The following is a 23,062-nucleotide window of genomic DNA, read 5'->3' as shown; positions in this document are numbered from 1 at the left end:
TGAAGCACAGAGAAGTTAAGTAGGCTACCCAAAGTTACTCCCCAACAGTGCAAGAGCCAAGATTTAAGCTTGGGTCATTTGATACCAAAGTCTGTGTTTTGTCTATCAAACATGGTCACCACCCATTTATATGTTGGACATTTTCCTTTACACTTGTCTCTGCCCTTCAACTAGTTTACATGAGGTGACCTCAGGGCTGAAACACCCCAAAGACCCCTCTTATCCCTTTGAATTAATTAAAGGTTTTTGTCCCCACTTAAAAGCCAGAGATTCCTGAGGAGGAACGCAGCGTGATGTGTTGGGGTTGTCCCTTGGGCCTCTGCCTCACAGCCAATGTTCTGTCGTCAGGCCCTGTGGAGCTCTTTCTCCATGATGGTGGTATCTATATTAGGCAGACTAGACGGGACAGGCCTCAGGGCTTGATTTTAAGCTGCAGCCACTAATGAGGCAGAAAGAGCCACTGAAATGGGCAGCGTCATGAGCCAGCAAGGAGAGAGAATCTTCTGGAATACTAGAGTATCAGTATGGAAGCCTAGCCCATTGGCCTTTGAAGGCATCCATAGAGACTTCTACTCCAAATGAAGCAGCAGTTGGCAATGTGGGGCTGGGCTGCCCAGACTGCCGCATGGGCTGATTACCACCATCTACAAGTAGGTCCCTCTAACCCAGGACATCCACCATCTGGGATGGGCAGAGTCTGCAGGAGATGGAGAGTAGCACCCACTCCCCTCTTCCCAGTAGGCCATGGAACCCAGTACCTAAACTGACCCCTGTGTGGAAGTTGACCTGCCCCTGTGCTCCCCTCTGACAGGAGACCCTCTCAAGGGACCACCTTCTTCACTGCCCTTCCTTCTATCTCTGAACTTACCCAAGAGTCTCCATCCTACCACACAAAACCTTCTACATCCTTCATGCAGCAAGATGGAGAACTTCCTGCCTGGCATGACCAGAGCACGCAGACGAAATGGATCTACAAGAGCAAGTCAGGTAAGGGGAACTGCCCCCTTGCTGGCCGTCACACAGGGCGCTGGAGGGGGGAATACACTCCATGTGTGTGAAATAGCATGGCGTCCGTATTGCCTCTCATGCTAATGATATACGCTGCTTCCTGTGCCATTCAGAGTGGTATTTTAGGTAGGAAGCCAAACTCCTCTACTCGCCCTGCTACCCCCATCCTCCAGCCCAGACCCTCCTCAGAGAAAAAGCATCAGCAAAGTGCTAAACAAATACCTTTTTCAATCTTTCCCTCTCTTTTCATTAGTCTTCCTGTCCGTGTTCTACATGAACACAGGCCCTATTTCCCTCAGGGACACAGGCCATTACCTTCCCAGATTACAGACTGGTTCCTCAGGGTGATGGGCTGTATCCGGATGATCACGTGGACAGTGGCAAATGGGACAGTCTCTCAGCATGCCGTCAAAACCAGCCAGGATTCAGAACCAGCCAAAAGCATCTGCAGCGCGAACTTTCGTAGCCACAACTGGGAGACACTCAAGAGAGAGTTTGGCAAGATTGCACTGAGAATCTTAATCCTCTACCCAATTAAACCCAAAGTCCCCTCACTCTAGGATCCTGGGATGGAACACTGAATAGCATTTCTTGCCACTATTAATAATTTAAATCCTGCCTTCGTGAGATTGATCCATCACGGGTTCACAGATTCATTTCACATCTGTAGTCATGGCAGCGGTAAATTAGATTCCCCCGTCACCCCCACTTCCTGCCCGCATCCATGCCTGCTATATTTTGTAGCTCAAATGTGGCTAAGTGATATTAAGAGCCAGAAACCCTACGAGGGAGAGTGGAGAGGCAGAGGGCCAGGCCACGCAAGCCAGGAGCTCAGTGGCATGGGTAGCCTGGGCAGGATGAGTAGTAGTTTACGGGCTAAATCAGTTCATGTGGGACTTTGGTCAGCACGTGAGCTCCGGTGGAGCCCTGAGAACTGGAACCATTTCAAAGTCAATAAGCATGACAGCTGGGAAAAATCTGAGCATTTATCTAAATATTCATAAGCAGGATTCTAAAAGTCATTTACTGGGTAATGGCCTGTAAAGTGCCAGTGCCAAGCTTGAAAGGATGTGGGAGGGGAGAAAGCAGATAGAAGAAGCTGGAGGGAGGGAAGAGGGGGGCACCAAAGCCTGCTCTTACAGCTGTGGACCCACCTCCAGAGAGAGAGCCTCCTGCAGTCATTGTTTTATTTGCCCTGTTCGTTCATGATCCTTTTCGTCCCTAAGCTTAATTTACAGAGCTAGTCATGTCTGTATCTAATTTAGGTTTGAAGCACTTCCTGTTTGGTCTGTAGGGGCATTGGTTTTGCACTATGTGTCTTTTTAATACTGAGTTCTTCACAGCCAACATAGGTTTGGTGTTTATTAAAAGTCTAGCCACCCACAGGAAATGCCTACTGATCAAATCACGTGACATGGGTGGCCTGGACCAAGATGTGCTCTGTGTTGGAGCCTCTAAGCCAGCACCAGTGACACACCCCAGGTTCCTGCAGTTCTGTAAAGGGATGTTGGTTACAGCAGGGATTCAAAGACAGGGGACAGCAAGCAATAATCTAACATTTGTGGAGGTTTTTCTTTCCCGTTTTGCTTTGGATTTGCAAGCCGTCCTTCAGAGAGCATTAGCAACAGTTGGGCAAAACGTGCCTATGATATATACATGATTATGTCTGGGCAATGGAGTGGGGCAAGAGATGACAAAGATACTTCCCCCTGAGTGTGAAAGAGTTGTAAGAGAGTAACAGCACGCAGGAAAAACCGGGAAGTACAGAGTTCCAGGAGGGTGAAGGGCTCAAAACCACCTCAGGAGGAGAGAGAAATGATGTGTGGGTGGCAGGGACGGGGCCCCAGCTGTGAAGGAAAACCAATGTTTCTGCAGCTGGAGCACAGAACACCAAGGATTCGCAAGCATGGAAGATGCGAAAAAGAATCTGCTTTCAGCCCAGAGCAGAAGCCATCCATCCACCTGTTGGAAAAACACAGACAATCGAGGCAAAAACAACCCAAGATGCCGGCTGAGTAGGGTTGAGGGCAGTAGGAACAGCGGAGATGCAGGCAGGTGCTGGGAACACTGTTCCTCCGGGCCCGGACTGTGCCTCCCTGTCCCAGATTTCCCGCAAACATGCGGGTTTCCAGCCTTCTCAGGGTCCCTGTCTGCATTCTCAGCAACATCCCCAGAGGCTTCATAGGCACAGGAACACTGGAGAACCAGACAACCTCAAGTGGAGGATAAACTTCACAGGTGCCACGTTCCTATTTTTAAAGTATTTGTAAGTTATGGGATTGTTCAACGCCAGAGGGCCAGGAATAGCATTTTACACGGCAAGACCCTTCTCAACAAGTAAGACTTTGAACTGAATATGGAGGAAAAACACCCAGATAAATACTTGAAACCTATTTCTACAGAGAGTGGCAGGTCTGATACGGAAGGAATGTTAAAGGCACCAGAAATGCCTCCTGACCTACATAAGCGAGTGTTCCGAAGGAGGACCAGAGAGGCTATTTATGGCCTCAGGCGTCTACCTGTCCAGGCACAGAGCAGGGTCGTAAAGAACTGCACAAGTTCTAACACAGAGCATTACAGCCATGGCTCTAAAAATCCTCAAGACTTAGTGCCTGGCACATAGTAAGCCTATGCAAGCATACTACATATCTGTGAAATACTTGCAAAATTGTTGTGGAATCCTCACCTGATTCAAGACCAGTTATGGTAATAGGAGGGTATATCCTACTCCCAAAAACAGTCTTGGTAGGAAGGGGGCTCTGTGTAGAAAGATGTACACAAAGAGATACTATACAGAGAGGGATGTGGGTGAGGATAAACAGGGAGGAAGTACTGTCGGTGGAGTAGTTTACTTCAAGCCACCTGGCCAGATGGAGAAGAGGGTTGGAAAACTCCCTAAGTGCAAACTCATGTCATTTCCTGCAGCAGACTTGGATTTAGAAAGATCACATGCAGAGGTTAAAAAGATGAGAAGGTTACCTGTGATCAAGGTAGGAAAATGGCTCAAACTTAAGAATAGTGCTAGGAGAGCTAGAGCCCAGGTAGACTTATTCTTACCAAAAAGTCATTGTTGTCGCCGTCACCCTCACCACCACCATCACCACCACCACCACTACCACCATCATCACCATGATGCGTGCAGACAGCCACAAAAGAAGTCCGGGCCCAGACTGTGCCTCCCTGTCCCAGATTTCCCGCAAACATGCGGGTTTCCAGCCTTCTCAGGGTCTGTGTGTAAAATATGATTGGGGTTGGCCACCTAGGTGGCTCAGTTGGTCAAGCCTCTGATTTTGGCTCAGGTCATAATCTCCCCGTTCATGAGTTCCAACCCCAGGTCAGGCTTTGTGCTGACAGCTCAGAGCCCGGAGCCTGCTTCGGATTCTCTGTCTCCGTCTCTCTCTGCCCCTCCCCCACTGGTGCATGCACTTGTGCACACACACCTGTACTCTCTCTCTCTCTCTCAAAAATAAATGTTGAAATTTTTTGAAAAATAAAGTATGATTAGGACAAAGAGAAGATCAAGGTAAAGAGGGCTCTAGTGCAATGTTGAGGACTGAGTCAGAGAAAGTCAGGTTCTTTGCTATTTAATTTTGACTTCACTAAGAGGGGAAATAATCTCCAGTTTGAAACATGTGCAACAAAATTGGGTAAGAAATAGCAGAAACCACAGGCTGGTGAAAAGATCAGAAGGAAATGATAACTCCGTGTCCTGACCAGGATAAAATATACACCAGGATATCTATAGAGCGAGGGTGGCTTAATCACATTTATGGTTTTTGAGGACTGGGAAATAAGTCTGTGTGACCAACCCAGGGCAAATATTGAGAGCAAAATGGTCACAAGAAACCAGCATAGGATGAATAAGAACAAATCAAGGTCCTGCTCTGACAAAGGTAGTAAGTCAGGGAACTGTAGTAACCCAGTGGGCCCAAATTCCACAAGGGGGTTTATTTCAAAAGCCTTCTGGCTGTTCCCGGGATGAGATGGAGCAATGTCAGGTGTATGCTGATGGAAGATGATCGAATGAGAGCTGTCGAATAACCGCCCAGAGGTACTGCTTAAGCATCAGAGCAACAGTTTCTAGTAGGGAGCCACGGGGCTCTGTACAGCATTTTATCATAGCCCTGGATACAAATGTAGGGGGAATATTTATATTTGCAGATGACCTGAAGCTGTTGGTTGATGGAGATAGTGTAATCAGATTCTAAACAATCCTGACAGGAGGAAACAGTGAACTAGTACTAGCTAGATAAAATATAATGCGAACTTAGATAGATCCTGCTTTTAAAAATGATCCTGCCCACAAAATAATAGGTTGGAAAAGTGCAAGGTTGGGAAGGCCTGTTTGGTGTAGACTCTTTACTCAGTCACAAGTTCAAGGAGTCAATGGTATGACTGATGCGAGTGCCAGAAAGGCTAGTGTAACCAAATACAATTAAAAGGTTATATAAATGGAACTCAGTCTTGCGTTAGCCTGCACTGGAGGGCCAGCCCCGGAACAGCTGTTCAGTGTGGGGACTGCCACACTGCATGAGAGGTGGAAACAGACTCAGAGGGGAGAGTGGCTTTAGGCAGACCCGGAGGCTGCGTCATCACTGAAGTGTCGGAGCCCAGTGGGGGTAACCCTGGAAGACATGTGGCTCCAAGAGAGGATAACTGCCTTCAGACATCCATGTTCTGCCACACAAGGATGAGGCCTGACTCTGCATGTGCGCTGAAGGGCTAGAATAAGACCCCCTTCTGGGAAATAAGTTAAAAAAAAAAAAAAAGATTCCTAACCATTAGAGCTATGCCACAGTGGGATGAGTTTTCTTAAAAGCTGGAGAGGTCCTTGTCTGCAGAGGGCTTGGTCTCAGCCTCAGCTGAAGGAGGAACAGGCAGGGACGCTGCCTGTGTGCGGGAGGCTTTCATCCTGGCAGCCTGGCCCAGGCTCGAATCCTGACACCCCCAGGGGCAGGTGGAGCAGTTTGCCTCTGCTTTTTGACCCCTGGCCTGCTACTCTCTGCTGTGTATACATAGGACTTATATATAGGATGTGTGTGTCTACACATGCGTAGGTTTACGGATAGAAAGAAGAGGTAGGGAGGGCGCAAAAAGGAATAGGGACTACAACATTCCAGAAGACATAAAATAACAATAGCCAAGAACTTACAAAAGTCCTCAGAAAATACAGTAGGCTCCTGTTGCATATGTTAGTGGATCTGTACTAGACAGCTCCCTTGTGTCCCAGCCAGCGCCCATCCAACACCCCTTAGGGAGCAACAGGAGAGCAGCGATGCCCACTTCCCGGAGTGACACACATGCCCCATACATTTCCACATGGCTGTGGAGCGACTCCGAGCTCTAAAACCTCCCCCCTTGCCCTTCTATCTATCCTGAGGATCCTAACTGGCTGGATGGTGAGTAGAGGAGAAGGCCACAGAGAGGCTACATACGTGTCCCAACCACTGGTTCACTGCAGTCCTGGATTAGTTAGCAGAACTAAAGAGGACTGGAGGCAGGGGGCGCGTCCCCATATATGCCAGCAGTGCCCTCCAACCTGCTCTTCCCCCCTCTCCCATCAGCCTTGGGCACCGAGCAAGAACTCCAGACCCTAAGTGTCTAATATGAACGCCTCAGAAAGTATGAGATTCAAATCACTAACAGTCACCTTTGTCTGTCTTTTAACAGCAACTGCAAAATCAAAATCAAAACTAAAGCTCTCGACAACCAAGCTAACCACTGTAAAGACGGATTCGGATTTGGAAGGTATTTAAATTTTATGACTTTAGGAGGATTTTAAATGACTTGTAGAAGTTAACAAATCCATGCACAAGAAGCTAAGAATAACAGAACAAGCATGTCCCCAGCCAAAAAGAAACCTCCTTGGACCATTTTAGACTAAAGCCATCTTACCTAAGGCCTGTGGCCAAGGCATTACTTCTAGGGCTTAGTGCAAGGCCCAGGGACCAAGGAAGAAGCTGAGCCAAAGGGTAAACGTGTTTTTAAAATTGAATTTTGAAGAGGAAGATAACTACTTACCATTGGAATTGGAAGGAAAAATAACAAGCTACCCACATTCAGTTGATTCCTTGACATTCACTGTATACCTACCAACACTTATTGTTCACCTACTGTATACTGGGCAGGATAGAAGATGGACAAAGCCATCACACCCTCTGACAGATAGTAGCCACACTTGCAGTGAACCTAGCAGAGCATAGAGAGTTGTTGAATCGCTATGTTGTACACCTGTTCCTCCAGGAGGTCAATGTACAAGTAGAAAGAAAAAATTACATCTTCTCAGAATTTAAATTCTAATGGGCGAGATGAAATACGAACAAAGGGAGGGGAATCAATATGTGTTGAGCATAAACAACAGGCTTCAAACTGCTGAAGATTACAGAAGCCACTTACCCCAAAACTCATGATCTCCACCCTGGTCTACCCCAGCTCTTTAGCACGAGCTTTTTAAATGGATTCCCTCAGGGACCAAAAGGTCCAGACAAGTTCACCATACCACATCCTATTAATAATTGTTGCTATTATTTTTCAGTGTGTGTTGTCCCTGACATGCCTCAACAGGAAGAAAGTGGTAAGCACGCAACATAATATATCCAAAGATCCCTGCTCCCTGCAGAGCATCCTGGGCCGAGGGAGGGTGGGTCCCTTGCTGGTCCAGCTTGTACCAAGTCCCAGAGAGGACCTCGGGACGTGCTGGGCACATAGCCTCTGAACTTAGATGGGCTTCCATGTCATTTCCTGAAGAGGAGGAATAGAATAAGAAATAGGGGGTCTCTAGAGCAAGACAGAATGACAGGGAACAGAAGTCCACCTCTGTTCTCAAGAGCTCTGGTACAGGGAACCCCGCATTTAAAGAGGGGGTCTAGTTGGTTGCTGGGATCCCTAAGGTCAGGGCAGCAGGGCTTGACAAGAGTGCATGAGCCCCTCCAAATAGACATATCCAATGGCGTCTTGGTGCAGAATAAACTGGAGCCCCTACAAATGGTGCTTTTAAACACATTAATTCTTTACTAAGGAGGGCTTAGTTGAGTCCTCTGAAGGGGAAGGACAGGAGAGAATCCTGATGGTGGCAAAATTCCAACTTACACCTATCACTCCCTCCTCCACACACACCAAAACAAAAGCTCAACAAGGAACCGGCCCATCCTATTAGACAATTTAGGGACTGCGGTCTCTTGTCTTCCAACATGGTAGGGGCTGAGGGGAAGATCAAACCTTACACCCACAGGTGGCTTATCAAACAAACTCTCAGCCTCTAGACAGTGTCTCCCACCCACTACCCAACTGCCCCCAGAAGGGTACTGATCAATAGCGGTGTCTTCCTCTTAATCCATTTTCAGGGAGGGTTTAGAACGGTGCTGCTCAAACTTTAATGTACAGAAGGACCACCGAGGCTCTGGTCAAAATGCAGGATCTGGTGCAGTAGGGCTGAGGGCCTGTATTTCTCACAAGCTCCCGGCAGCAGCTACTGTTACTAATCCATGGCTGGCACCTCGAGTAGCAAGGTTTGAGAACAGCTTATAGATCTGTGCCCGCAGCAATCACCAGAGGAGCCAGTCCCTCAACCCACCCGCCGGGGATCAAAGGGGCTTACTCAGGACAGGTGGAGGAGGGGAAGACAGGACAAAATTTCCTCTGTTGCCTGTTTATCGGCAGAGCCTGGCTGCCCACTTATCAGAGCCGCCCTCGCAGCTCCTCCTTCACTGCTTCCTCCCTCCCTTTCCTCGTCTACAGTGTGGGGAGCTGCCCTGCAGGACAGATCCACACTCGAACATCTCTCCCGAATTCAGGAACTATGGTTCTGTCAGGAAAAACCATTAAGGAGAGGCAATGATTGGATGGAGAAAAATTAAGATTTGTTCTTAATCGGATCCAGAGAGGACACACTCTACTTGAGGGAATCCTGTGTCCCTGGGACTGACCAATGTTAGCTCCGCTCCTCTGCGCCCCCCTGAAGACGAGTCTTACTGTCCCACTACACAGAAGAGGAGACCCCAGTGCCAAGGGCTGGGTGACCTGCTTCGAGTCGCCCACAGGACCTTAACTCAGGCACCTGGCATTTTCCTCGCCCCCACCAACCCTCCCACAGAGCCCTGCAGGGGAGGATGAGGAGCTTTCTAGAACAAAGAACGGAAATCCCCAAAGGGAAAGTTAATTAGGCATTAGGCAATGTCCTTGTCCTCCTCGTTCAGCCCGGCTGTGGCTGTTGCTGCAGAGCTGCCCTGCCCTGTCTTGACATGGAGACATGCCCCTTGACATTAATAAGGTTAATTATGATGCGGAATGGAACACCGCAGAACGCTGCCATTCCAAGCCAGCTTCTTCCCTTGATGAACACCTAGTTTGTTTTCCCTCAAATTAACTATGCATTCTTCCACAGCGCCTAGTAAAATAGGGCAGTCACAAGTGATGGGGATTTGCTAAGCTATTAGGGCCAGCGGCAGACTCTCACTCGCAATCTGGGGGGCGAGGGCACACACTCAAAGAATCTTCCACGGGAGGCACCGCCTGCCACTCTGTCTCTGCAGACGCCTTCTCCCAGGTCCTCTGCGTCCCTTCTCGGTGACAACCGCAAGGAGCTTCCTCCTCAGAGCTTGGTGGAATTCCCATGGATTCCCACTAGGTTTTCCAGAACGGTTTTTCAGAACATTTCCCAGCTGTTTCTGTGGCAGGCAGTCTGGGGACACTCAGTGTTTTTGGACTCAAGCTGAGAGGGCCCCGGGGCCCGGGCCAGCCTGGGACCGCAGGGTGCACTCGGGAACTGACAGAACTGTAGGGGTTCCCACAGCACAGGGTCTATCACAGACATGTCAGATTTGTGTCAGAAAGGAACCAAAGCTGGGGTCAGGGGGCTGCAGGCAGAAAGGTGGAGGTCAAGGCGGGTCCAGCTGAGCGGGGCTTTATTTCAGCAGAGCTGTTATTACTGAACCAAAACTGGGAGGAAGTGCAAAGTGAACGTGTATAGAGATCACAAAGAACATCCCTTCTCCGTCCCCAATGGTTCCTAGAGACACAAAATGGGACAGAATAAGTCGGCCCTGCACCAACCTGGTGGATCTTCAGGGCTCTCTGGGTGGGCCGGCTTGAAGGGGCTGCTGTCATCCTGAAGCTGAGAAAACAGTAATTTCCCTGGGGGTCCAATTATCATTTGAGAGCCCATCCCCTGTGCAACCCCTTCAAGAGCCACACCTTCCCCAGAGCAAAAGATGGGGCCCGAGTTGTAATTAGCAATTTCTTGATTCAATTTGCACCCCGTCGACACAGGGAGCCTCTAAGCCCCTCTCCTGGCCCAGGCTGTATTTCTACCAGGCTGTCGCTGACCTTGAGAGCAAAGGCATTTGCTCTCTGCTTTTTATGAGCTCGTGGGCTTCAGAATACATCTCTTAGGCTTTAATTCACAATTAGGAGCCATACGTAAGCCTAGAAATTGGCAATTTTTTATAAAACCGGCAGGAGATAGGTATATTTCTCAGGATTTCCAAGAGAAAAATCACACTCAAAATAGATCTCTCCCAGAAGAAGATCTAAAATTCTTCCCATAACCCACAAGGTCCTCTGTGAGCTTGCCCTGTAACCTACACTACCCGCCCCTCACCCCGCCATTTCCACTCCTGCTACCTCCCATATTCACCCCTCCCCAGGTATACTTGCCTCTTACAGTTTGTGAGTTATGTCAACCACACTCCCACACGCTGCCGCCTCGGGGCCTGTGCACCTCCTAGCCCCCTGCTCGAATGTTCTTTCTAGTGGAACCTTAGGAAATTTGATGCGTTTACCTAAAGCCTTATTGACGATACATACATTTTTATTTAAAAGGGCAACAGTAAATGCCATAACTGTTTCTGGTTTTGGTTTTGCTTGCTTGTTGTGGTGGCTGTTTTTCCAAATGCGTTCGCTTCTGCTGTGCCCTCCAAAATCAAAAGCCATGGAGTTTGTTTCTAAAGAGAGCTTGTGGGACAATTTATTAAATGAGGCCATCGACTCCATGGAAACTGAGGACTATAACAAGGTAAGTCGGATGAAAACTGGAGACCACCTTCCTCCCAATGTTGAAGCAGTGTGCCCCCAGGCCAGCTGGCAAGTGCCTCTTCAGTGCTGGGATTCATTGCTTCACTCCATTGTTAGCACTGCCCAAAGAAGCTTTTCTTAAAACAGGCCAAAGTTTAAATGTCACACATCAAATCAAACTGAGTCAGAAGAAAGCCACACACAGCCCTGCATAGCCCTACATTCAGAGCCCAACTCATAATATAAACACTTTCTGGAACCCTTTAAAAGGTGACAGAGCCCAAAACAAAACATTTAAATTCTCTAGAGATCAAGGCAAATCTGTCTTTGTTGAAACCTCAATAAAAATGAAGTTTAAATCTAGAAAGATGGACTAGATGTATTTTTCCCACTTACTACAGCTTACAACCCTAGACATTATATTTAAAACAAATAGAAGAAGCCTCTGAAGGACTGGTAAATGTGGAGAACAAACCGAGGGTTCCTGGAGGGGTTGTGGGGGGGGGGGCGCTAAATGGGGAAGGGGCATTAAGGAATCTCCTCCTGAAATCATTGTTGCACTATATGCTAACTAACTTAGATGTAAATTAAACAATAAATAAATTTTTTTAAAAAAGAAAAAGAAGCCTCTGAAGGAGAGGGGGCACCTGGGTGGCTCAGGTCATGATCTCACAATTTGTGCTTTTGAGCCCCATGTCAGACTCTGTGCTGACAGCTGAGAGCCTAGAGCCTGCTTCGGATTCTGTGTCTTCTTCCCTCTCTGCCTGTCTCCTGCTCATGCACGTGCACGCTCTCTCTCTCTCTCTCTCTCTCTCTCTCTCTCTCTCTCTCTCAAAAATAAAGTAAACATTAAAAAGAAATTGAAGGGTGGAGAGAAATCAGACTGGCTAGTAACCTCAGGACCCAAGAGATGACATGGTGGAGAGTTTCTTGAGTTCTCTTCCGGCGTCATATATCCCTGGCAATTAAGTGCTGGAGAACAGCAGCTCAGAAACCCCAACAAGCAAGCCTGCTGTCTCTAAGCAAAGGATTGGGAATGGGACAGCCTAGCGGGACAGACACTCGAGACAACAGTCTCTGCCATTCAGTCTCACACCACAGCAGCTAGCAGCAGATGACCTTCCCCATGTCCTGCCACCACGACCCCTCAGAGGGACACAGAACCTGCCCCCAGAGTCCATGGACACCCTTTCCCCAGCTGGACCCCATAGCCAGACAGGAGATGAGAAGTCGCAACCATCTGAATAAGCCTTCTATCTACAGTACGCTGTATCGTCTTTACTGCATGAATATTGTACCTGCCAGTGCAGCCTGGTGCTCTAATTTCCTAAGTCTACTTGCTTCTAAGACTCACATGCTGATTCAGGCAAAAACATTATTATGCATCCTTCCATTATGGCAGAGAAACTTTCTCCGGATTGTAGGTACTAACATAATCACAAGAGTGAAATCTTTTGTCCCTGGAACTCAAAATTAGGCAGATACATTCTTCTAAATTTATAATAGAGAAGATTAAAAAAAATAGGTATTTGAGGGTTTTTCAATGTTTTAATTGGAAACTTTTCTGCTCTCAGTTTACACTGAGCCCTAGATTTCTTGCTGTCCAGAGTTGCTTCTCTAAACATATTAATAAGAATTGCCTTTCAAATGCTGAAATACCACATTAAAAGGAGGAAAAACAATGACTGGAACTCACATTCACATCACTATAATTTACTAAGACAGGAGAGGAAATGTAGACATGTTAGAAAGATTTTTCAGCAAGAGTTGGAATCTAAAGAAATTGTTTTCATTAGAAACTTAAGTGATTCAGTGTCCTTCAGCACGCCTGTCTGCTGCGGTGTGCCAACTGGCACTGGATGGAGCCGCGCTGGGAGGCATGTGGGTGGGGGAGGCTCTGGGTGACAGGTGCGCTGCCCCACCCCCGCTGCCCAGCCCCAGGCACTGGCTTTCTCACTAGAGGCAGCTGTAGAGCCTGGAAGGTGGTACTCCTCCGAGCCATGTCATTGGAGGCAGAGGTGGACAGGCGGGGCCAGAGCAGGACAGAAAGAACAGAGTAAATGCCACATAATACCTGCAGCTGAAAGACTTGTTAGCGTGGACTTCTGAGGCCCCTTTGGGGAGGAATACCAGAAACCACTGGGTACAAACAAGAGAGAGCTAAGACCTTCTACTTGGATAGGCGCTCTCATACCTTGGCTATTCTGACAGTTCGACTCCTTTGCTGCTTTGATGCACTACCCATGCTTGTTTTCATTCTATGGCATGCACATGCCCCACAAACCTTGCCGTGCTAATGGTTTTGGTTGCAGTAACCAGAGATTCTCCCAGAAGTTTCTGGGCATGGAGAACTCATCACTGGGGTACTCAATACCCTACCTTGGTGAGGAGGATAGCTCTACACTACAGGCAGGGGGAGGGCCAATGAGACAGACCTCTAAGACATCAGTCACGTGTGCTGGCTAAATCCAGTAGGGTGGCACTGCCTGGATGGGACAAGAACTTCAACAAGGTCCACCCAGTGGGTCCGCTGTCTGGCGGACCACACTGGGCACCATAGTTTCTGGTGAACAAAACTTGGATCCAAAGACGATGGTGAGAGATCACTGGCCCAGGCAAATAGGAAGTCACTCCACCCCCAGGGAAGAATTGTCAACAATGAGGAATTTAGAAGCAGACATACTAGTGCCACCATCCTTAACTTCAACCTGCTCAGAAGCAGAGGTCAGTGTTAAGAGATAAACAGAGGCATATAAAACATTTTAAGAGTCTATTTGAGCATATGTGGATTTGGATTGTGCATCACCAAACCGGAAGTGGTTAGGGGTGCTCCGCTAGCAGGAGCTGGGGAGAAGCTTTAATAAAGACAAGGTAGAAGCAGAGCAACGGAAGTGTTGATTGGCCATCGCTTAAAGCCTGTTTGGCCGCTTGTGACTGCTTGTCTTTAGGTTTCACTTCATAACGTTGAGGCATTTTCTAGGCTTAGATTTTGGTTTGATTACCTAGGGCCCATGACTTTAGAGCCACCTACCTCAGTGTAATAGCCTGCTTGGGTAGTTGACTTAACACCCCCAATGGGAGAGGAGCTGCAGAGTTTGGGAATCAGGCAAGCCGGACCTGAGGCACCCCAGCCTGCCCCCCCCAACCTGGAAAATCCAGGCAACCACAAACTATATTCTTAAATTTGTCCCACCGTACACACAACTTTGGATATGTTGGTCTCCCGCTTACCAGAGGGGGCTAATACGTTAATGGCAGACGACACATTATCATATGCTGAACAGCCATAATGACAACTCCAACCTGTACGTGAGCAGGACCACATGAAGCCTTCATGGGTGTTAGAATCACCGATTTGGGATTGATCAAATTTACAAAATGAAAAGGCAGCTTGCACATCACTACTTTGGACACAGAATTGGCTGCTACTATAACATGCTAGTAACATACTATAACCTACTAGTAACATACTATAACCCGCTAGTAACATACTATAAACTGCTTTCCTGAAAACTCTTCTCCTTCACAGTGAAGCAACTGTAGGAACCTGGTCTTTCCTGCATCTAAAAAAGCCTGTTATGATCTTAAATCACAGAAGCATTTTTATGCTCTATAGCCATCTACACATTTGGAAAAAGGATAATTTTATGTCCTGAAAAGATTTCTTGTCATGCTTCCGTTAATATATATATATATATTAACATTGAGCAAGTTGGGGAGTGAGGAGTATGAGGATAATGGAAATGTTCTTTAAAACAAATCTTACTGGCCACCCTATGGTTCCCATGGTTCGAGTCTTCCTAATAGCATATTGAAATCTCACCAGGTGCTTTTGGGAGTCAGAAAAGTGCTTAATTACAGTACGCATTAACAATCCTTTTCTGGGTATTTCATTCTGTGTTCCTTTTGTAGGTTCTCAACAGCTCCTATCAGGTAGTGTTTAAGACCATTCTCAAAGAAATGGCTGCTCGCCAAGAACTGGAAGAAGATATTGACATCCCCCTGACTGAGATTCTGCAGAGTGACACCAGGAGGAAACTGGGAATTCTGTAAGTGACTGGAGAGATCAAGCTATTGGTCAGCAGGTTCAAATAAGCCAGAGGTGGCAGCAGGGAAACTGTAAACTGGGCCACCAGAGAAAAGAGCAAGGCCGGGGCCAGCAGGTCCCCTGAGTCAAAGAGCAAACACAGAAGCAAGAGAAGCTCAGGGGGGAGGTGGACACAATGATCTGCTTGCCAACAAGGGCAAGGAAATCTCCGAGCATGGGAGGTACAAGAGAGGATCAAAGGCTGGCAGTGACAGAGGTTGGAGATCCAAGGCAGGAATAGTCTTGGAGCTACCATGAACTTATACAAAAGTCTGGGGACAGAGCCCTGGCCTTTTTTAAAAGAGAGGGGACAGTGGACAGTGGGGAATCCAGATCTTGGGCATCTGCCGAGAAAGTCCCCAGTTCCATCACAGGCCAGCTAATGCTTTGCCATGCTCCCTGGAGTGGAAAAGCCATGAGCTGCACTGACCCAGGAGTCATGGCCAGACTCCCCATTTGGGGTGGGGAATGATAAGGCTATTGCAGACTGTTGCTGGCACCAAATCTTTTTAGTTGTCATGGTCCCAGGTCACAAAATGTCCCCAAACTCCATTTGTACCTCCAGAATATGCTGCATGAAAACCTGGATTTTCATTTACTCAACTATCAGAAATCTTTGCAAGCAAGGTGCACACTCAGGTCTCCTACAAGTCTATTGCAGACGCTGGCAGTGACACTGAGGCACAAGCTGTGGGGGCACAGGGTGCCCTGCATAACCTCCTTGATGAGCTGATGCTTTCACAAAAACCAAGAAGAGAGGTTGACTGCCAGCCACTTCTGCTTTGGGCTCAGTAGAGTCCTGGGGCCAGAGTCCCCCAAGGCTTCTCTAGGAACAGAGAAAGCAAAATACACAGAGAAAAACAAAGGATATCCAAGCTTTCAGATCCTTGCACAGCTACAAAAACAAATAAAAGTAACTTTCCTGTAAGTTATCGGGCCTCATATGTGACCTTTCCCCGCCTATTCCATCCCATTTAACCCTCTGATCAAGGTTCGCTCTAATCTCATTGCACTCAACAATATTTCCTGAGCACCTACTATGTGCTGGTCTACTGGGTGTTGATCTATAGAATAGCGTGTATCTCAGAGTCTCTGCCATTAAGGAGCTGGCTGGCAAGAATAGGTAGGCAAAGGTGGGCCAAGAGTCAAGGGAGGTACTTTTCCAAAAAAGCCTTGGGTGCCTCTGGCTTGATCCCCTCACTGGAATTTAACCCTCAAGTACATTTGGCATCCTGCTCTTGGACCTGCAGGTCAGGCTTCACCCCACCCCCCATTTGGTCCTTATTCTTTCACAGATGATGGCAGGCTAGGTAACCCTCCAATTCCATTCAAAGTGCTTGCAGATCAAACAAATAACATTCAGTGCAAATGCGCCCCGAAGAGCTAGTTCTCAAGTTCCACCACTGCTTCTAAAGTACAAACAGTAAACCTGCTCTCTGCCAGGGAAAACAGCTTGGCCCTTTCCCCCAAAAGGTACTGGCTTCCTGGGGTTTCTTGGGGTTAAATGATTGCACTCTCCTCAAGGAATCTGAACTAAGGACTTAAAATCTGTCATGTCAAAGGCCTTTCTCTCAGATCCAATTAAGCCTAGGAAGCTCACTCCTTGAAAGGTGGCTTCCCTTTCAAAGGGGCTCTGATCTGAGGACCAAGAAATGCAGCGGCCCCTGGAGACCACCCTTATTTGGAAGTGAAACAGCCCAAGCCATTGAAATCCCAAGATGAGTCGCTTTTTCCAGTCACATGAGAGGTGGGGTAAGGGCTTGATTATTTTGAAGAGCTGTACCTCAGTGTGGCTTTCATGATAAGTCATTTTGAACATGAGTATTTGAAATTTTCCCACTAAACACAAAGGGATTTCAAGTGACTCGGTCCAGTTCACAGATGGTGCTGTTTTTCCCAGCCATTTCCACACTTAACCTTCACTGGGATATGCACAAGCCATAGAAAAACTCAAGCGGCACGAGCTTAACTCAGAGCCAGGCTTGCACTCGGACCTCCCAGCTGGTTCCCAAGATGACCCTTGTTGAATTCATTTAGAAGGATTTGGGTGTCAGCCTAAAGTCCAGGAGGGAAGCCTTGAGTCAACACCACCTACTGTCCCTTTATTCCTGAGTACTGACTGGAAGAAACAGAGCCCCCGAAAGCAGAGGCATGGGCCCAATTTTTCAACAAATGGAAACACACAGTAGGCTCTAGCACTGTCTACACTGGGAAGCATGACATGTAAACATCAATTCAAGATAATTCACGTTCTCTTTAGGTTGAAGAACAATTTTGGAAAATACAAGCAAGCAATCCTCTGGATTTTGAAGAAACGTGGAAGTAAGGACCACCCTCCCATTTTCCATCCTGTGATGGCCTGAAAGTCTCATTGCCTAACTGGAGTACCTACTGGGTTAGCAAGGTCCTAGCTGCCAGGGATAGACTACCAAGCAAGATGGATACAGTCTGGGAGCCCCTTATCCTTTGGGTGGGGGAGGGTTGGGGGGGGGTGTGGGTAAGAACAGAGAAGAAAGCAGGGGGTTCACGTATGGAATGGTTAAGTGCTATGGTAGGAAGAGGAGGCCATGGAGCCCCCATAGGAAGGGATCTAACCTAGGTTTGAGGGGCTACTAAGATCATTAACGTAAGTTTACCAGAAACCTTTACCAGATATTGAAGGCATCTGAGGTCCAGCTGTTAAGATTTCCCAATCATGGTCGTTGCCAGTGTTTTTAAGTCGAATCATGCAGGGGTGTCTGGGTGGCTCAGTTGGTTAAGCGTCTGACTCTCGATTTTGGTTCAGGTCATGATCTCAGGATCATGAGATTGAGACCCACTTCAGGCTTCACACTGAGCATGGAGCCTGCTTAAAGTATTCTCTCTCTCTCTCTCTCTCTCTCTCTCTCTCTCTCTCTCTCTCCCTCCCTCCCTCCCTCCCTCCCTCTCTCCATCCCTCTCTCCCCTGTTCTTTCTCTTTCTCTTTCAAACAAGCAAATTCTTATTTAAAAAAAAAAAAAGGCTAATAATGGAAGACTTGAGCCAAGAGCCTAAGCCATGAGGCTACTTCATTCAGAAAATCAAAGCCGCCACACAGAATATCTTTCAGATTACTAGATCCAACTAACACAGAAATGTCAACCATACTCATGGCAGACATAGCTAACCAGTCCTGGCATTTTTTTCTCCTTGAGCCAGGACACAGCCTGGCTCTCTCCCAAGACCATGTTCCATCCCCAACACCAATTTATGCCCCTGATCTAACTCTTAGGGAATAACTTCTCTGAACTAGGTATTTTCACATACTCAGATGAACCTTCATAACCACATGAAGCAGGATAAAGAAGCTAAGGTTCAGAGGGGCTAAGGGACTTGCTTGAGATCACCCAGCCACTGTGTGGGCACAAGCCACATTTTGCCCAAGACCTCTCAGGCCAAACCTGGGGCTCAGCCCCTTCTCATGTTCAATGAACAGCAAAAGGCTAGTGTTTCTGGGAAATAAAAAAGTGGGGGCCTGCTAAAACTTGGTCTTGTGTCCTCACTGGAGTCAAGAGACAAGAAGAAGGAATTACTACCTTCAGTTTCCAGGGTAGGAATCCCCTCTGCCTCCCACCAAGATGCACACAATGGGTACCCCAAAACCAAGGGGGGGGGGTCAGAAGCTCAGCAGCTGAAAACACAATAAACATCTATTCCACGTATTATGCTATACTTGTCTACTCATAGTTCTGTTCCCTCCGGGCTGTAGATGCCTGTGTCTTTGCTTACCTGGCACCTCAGTAAGGCACACAGTAGGCACTCAGTAAGTGTTTTTGTTGTTGTTTTTAATGGATGTAGGCATGCATGTTTTAAATCTTGTCAGATGCATGATTTTTTTGCTCCTTTAGGAGATTAAGCCCTATCTGGAAACTCTACCACCAGACATCCAGGATAGGACTTCCAATTGGAGAAGATGATTTTAATATGACTGGATTCCCATAGTGCCTCACCACTCCCCCTGCCCACTCCCTGCTCCTCTGGGCAATTGAAGTCTAGAAGGTTGAACTTTTTATACAAAAAAGCAACACTTCTAATAGATAAAAGGCATCCCCCTCCATGTTCTGGTTGTACCCAGTCCCAAAGAAATCTCCCAGCCTCTGAGATACAAACTCACTCGCTTCTGGTATGCAGAACATTCCGTACTCTATGCACACACCTCCCTGTGCCCAGGCTGGCTTCATGAATGTGGGACCTGTGATCAGTCACACGGGGCTCAATACTTCAAAAGGCGCTGTGCTTGGTTGAATGCCCTGTTCCCACTGTCTTGACATTCTTAATAATTTTAGAACAAGGACCTCTGCATTTTCGTTTTGCATGGGGCCTCTCAAATCCGGCAGACTTTCCTGTTCAGAGCCATCTAGTCTGGGAAAAGAGGTGGAAGGGCACTGAATCATGAGCCATCCAAATTCAAAGCTCCCTGAGTGAAGGCCACAGATACACGGACCCTCTGCTAGGCGCCAGGCACTGTGCAGACGTGATTTCACAGCACAGTAAAACTCCGCATTGTGAGTAACTTGTTCTGCGAGTGTTCTGCAAGACGAGCAAACATTTATAATACATTTTCACTTGATAAATGAACGTTTTGCAATATGCGTAGTATGTGACGCCGAATGTCACATGATCACAACTGACCAATGGTTCTTGAAATTCACTTTGATACATGATTACTTTGGATTACGAGCCTGCTTCTGGAAACGAGCTGTGCTCACAAACCAAGGTTTTACTGTAACTCAGTAGATCTCTCTAGGCTTCATTATTCTATTTTAAGGGAGTGGAGGCTCAGAAAGGCAGCCTAAAGCCTCCCCCGAATGACGGCAGAGCCAGATGTGTAGCACAACCCCCAAATGTCCATGATTTTAGCATTCTGATAGGGGGAAAAATGAGCATATACATGTCCTCTTTTGTCATTACCGTTTTAGAAATGTTTTCTGTTAGTCTCTAAGAGCCACCGGGGACAGCGGCTCGGCTCTCTGACAAGCCGGTATCATTTGTAAGCGGGCGCCGGAGAAGGGGTGCTCCCAGGGGGACTGAGACCCGCCTCCACACTTCTTACGCGGGCTTCCACATGACCCTGCCCTGCCACCGCTGTCTCCTCATTTTCCCGAGGAAAGGCTTCCTCCCTGAGCTCCAATCAGTGGCCTCTCTTGTTTCTCAGATGTGCCACAGTCCCCGATTCGCCCGCTGCTCCCACTGCTTGTTTGACGCCCGCGGAGACTCAGCTGCCCTACTAATTGAGTTCCAAAATTCAACTCGTATTAAAAAAAAAAAGTGACAAAAAGAAACTTGTTGCTGTGAAAACTAAGTCGAATGCTTTAAAAAGACTCAGTAAGAAAACAGCTCTTTAAAAAACTACTTTAGGGGTGCCTGGGTGGCTCAAGTCAGTTTAGTGTCCGACTTCAGTTCAGGTTATGATCTCATGGTTCATGAGTTTGAGCCCTGCGTTGGGCTCTGTACTGACAGCTCAGAGCCTGGAGCCTGCTTTGGATTGTGTCTCCCTCTCTCTCTGCTTCTCTCTCACTCTCTCTCTCTCCAAAATAAATAAAACATTAAAAAATAAAATAACTACGTTAAATTAGACATGGATGCAACATACATTAAAGATTGGGGAATATATAGAATTTTTTTTAAGTCTGTGATTCTGCAGACTATTTAGAAACCACCGAAACTGAAAATTACAGATAATAAATTATGAACGTGCTTTGAGCAAAACTGATCACAGAGCCCATCATCAGGCCCACCCACAAAGGAAAGATCTTGCCCAGCATCTTACAGTGACATACTGAGACATTTCCAACTCTTGATTTCATCTCAGGTCATGATGTCACATTTCCTGAGATTCAGCTCCACGCTGACAGTGCAGAGCCTGCTTGGGATTCTCTCTCTCCCTCTCTCTCTGCCCCTCCCCTGCTCATGTGTGTTCACACACAGCCCTCTCAAAATAAATAAACTTTAAAAAATAATAATAAAATGGCATGCTAATACACATTTATGTTTTAAGTTGAAATAACATGTTTGAAGTATGTTTCCTTTTTTTTTTAATGACTCCCCACTTTTGCCTATTTTTTAAATTACCAGAATTAGCAGCCACACTCGTTACCAGGATGTGGCTGGTGTGTCACCTTCGCTCCCCGAAGTCTAGACTGGTTGGTCTTCACCATGGTATCGCATCGGGCCCTGGGCTGGCACACTGTAGGTGCTTGATAAATGTATTTTGAGTGGATGAATACAAGAACTGAGAAACTTCAGTTTCTCTGGAACTTCAGCCCCTACACTTCTCTCCAAAAGCTGCTCTTTCTACTGCCAGCAGCCTTTGCTACTTGGGGAGAATATACCCGATACCTCAAACCCTCAGACTTTCTGAGAAAGACAGATCTAAACTTTCTTTCTCTTTTCTACCAGACATACTCACTCCCAAAACTGCAGAGATGTCGACTTTCACATTTCAGTTATGGAAACCACTACCAGAAGATGAGGAGCCTGTGATAGAAGCCAAGAAAACACATCGCGTGGTTCATCGTAAGAAGACATTAGAAGTAGATACAGAATGGATACAGAATAAGACTGAGGTAAGTATGGCAGGGCATTGGTGGTGGTACTCTGTGCGGGGTTCAGAGAGTTGTCAGAACCAATACACAGTGTGAATACAAATGCAGAGGCCCGCCTGAGCGCGGGGGGTTATGGGTAGATTAACTGGCGTTGTTAGTAGGGTTCCCTGAGACTCTTCTCCCAGCAGGCCCTGTCTTAGGCAATTGGATAGGATTGGGAGGAGGAAAAGGGAAGTATATGTTATAATATATAGTCCATCTCCTAATAAATTTAAAATGTATATCAAAAATCAATCTTGGAGAATGGCTGGTTAAGAGGGGAGAGGAGTAGGGTTACCCTGAGCTTGCTCCTACCTCAAACACAGCCAGAGAAATACCAAAGCATTCTGAACTCCTAAGGACTCAGAGAACAAAGCTGCATGTCTACAGGTGGAAAAAAACCAGTTACCTTATGGAAGGTAGGAATTGCAGAGAGTTGATTTGGGGGAGAAAAAAGGCACAGGTGCTGTGGAGGTGAAAGGGGAGGGGGGAGAGAGAGAGAGAAGGAAGGAAGGAGGGAAGGAAGGAAGGAAGGAAGGAAGGAAGGAAGGAAGGAAGGAAGGAAGGAAGGAAGGAAGGAAGGAGGGAAGGAGGGAAGGAAGGAAGGAAAGAAAGAAAAGAAAAGGAAAAAAAAGAAAAGAAAAGGGAAAAGAAATGCACGGGGGACTTCACAGAAAAACTTTCCCCCAAAACGACTGGCTGGGGAGAAAGAGAGGGTTTAAATCCTGCAAGATTTATAAGCAGCAGAGCGCAGAGTCTGAGTCTGAAGGTTCGCAGGTCAGCGGGATCACCAGGGTGGCATGTGGCGGTGCTGCGGGGAGAGGCAGCACAGTCTGAGAATCCGCAGGTCGGCCTGGAAAGCAAGGGTCCCCCTGCTGGCAGTGCATTTGGTAGAGGTGATTTGGCCTTTCCGCGGCAAAAGACCCAGTGGGCACCGTTGAGCTGCCCCATTCACCAGCATGGGAACAAAGACTCCCACCGAGGGCAGCAAATCTTGACACCAGCTCTCTGCCGCGATTTACCATAAACTGCAAGCTGCTGCACAGTCAGGCAACCATTTTCTGGAACAAGCCAACACCAGCCTGAGCACAGTGAGACCCTTCCCTAGAGGATCAATGCTGGGCCACACCATGGGTGTCTCTGAAGATTAGTTTTGAAACACAGCCGTGCCTGAGATAAACCCCAGGAAGGCTGTGCCACCCAGCAGGCACACAGCTCAAACACACGCAGAGTGCAGGTGGGGATCTGACAGAAGTCAGGGACACAGAAGGGGTGATTGCTCAGCTGTGAGGGCTTCCTGAGGAGTGGCAAGCACAAGCTCCCTGATCCAGAAATAAGAGAGTGGGGCAAAGCC

At 47.4% G+C, this 23,062-nt stretch overlaps 1 protein-coding gene across 1 annotated transcript in view; it reads left to right on the top strand.

Moving 5' to 3' along the window:
• Positions 1 to 23,062, top strand: part of ERICH6B (glutamate rich 6B) — a 65,128-nt gene that overhangs the window by 25,010 nt on the left and 17,056 nt on the right. Inside the window, exons 5-11 of the mRNA XM_029938462.1 lie at positions 812 to 987; positions 6,679 to 6,756; positions 7,544 to 7,582; positions 10,935 to 11,020; positions 14,932 to 15,068; positions 17,367 to 17,428; positions 21,524 to 21,690. Of these exons, the coding sequence (XP_029794322.1) occupies positions 812 to 987; positions 6,679 to 6,756; positions 7,544 to 7,582; positions 10,935 to 11,020; positions 14,932 to 15,068; positions 17,367 to 17,428; positions 21,524 to 21,690 (745 nt within the window). The remainder of the gene's footprint in view (positions 1 to 811; positions 988 to 6,678; positions 6,757 to 7,543; positions 7,583 to 10,934; positions 11,021 to 14,931; positions 15,069 to 17,366; positions 17,429 to 21,523; positions 21,691 to 23,062) is intronic.

Source organism: Suricata suricatta, chromosome 4, assembly GCF_006229205.1.
Source record: "Suricata suricatta isolate VVHF042 chromosome 4, meerkat_22Aug2017_6uvM2_HiC, whole genome shotgun sequence".
In the NCBI taxonomy this organism is placed as follows: Eukaryota; Metazoa; Chordata; class Mammalia; order Carnivora; family Herpestidae; genus Suricata; species Suricata suricatta.
The sequence above is the reverse complement of the archived record's forward strand: the minus strand, read 5'-3'. Positions and strand labels throughout refer to the sequence as shown.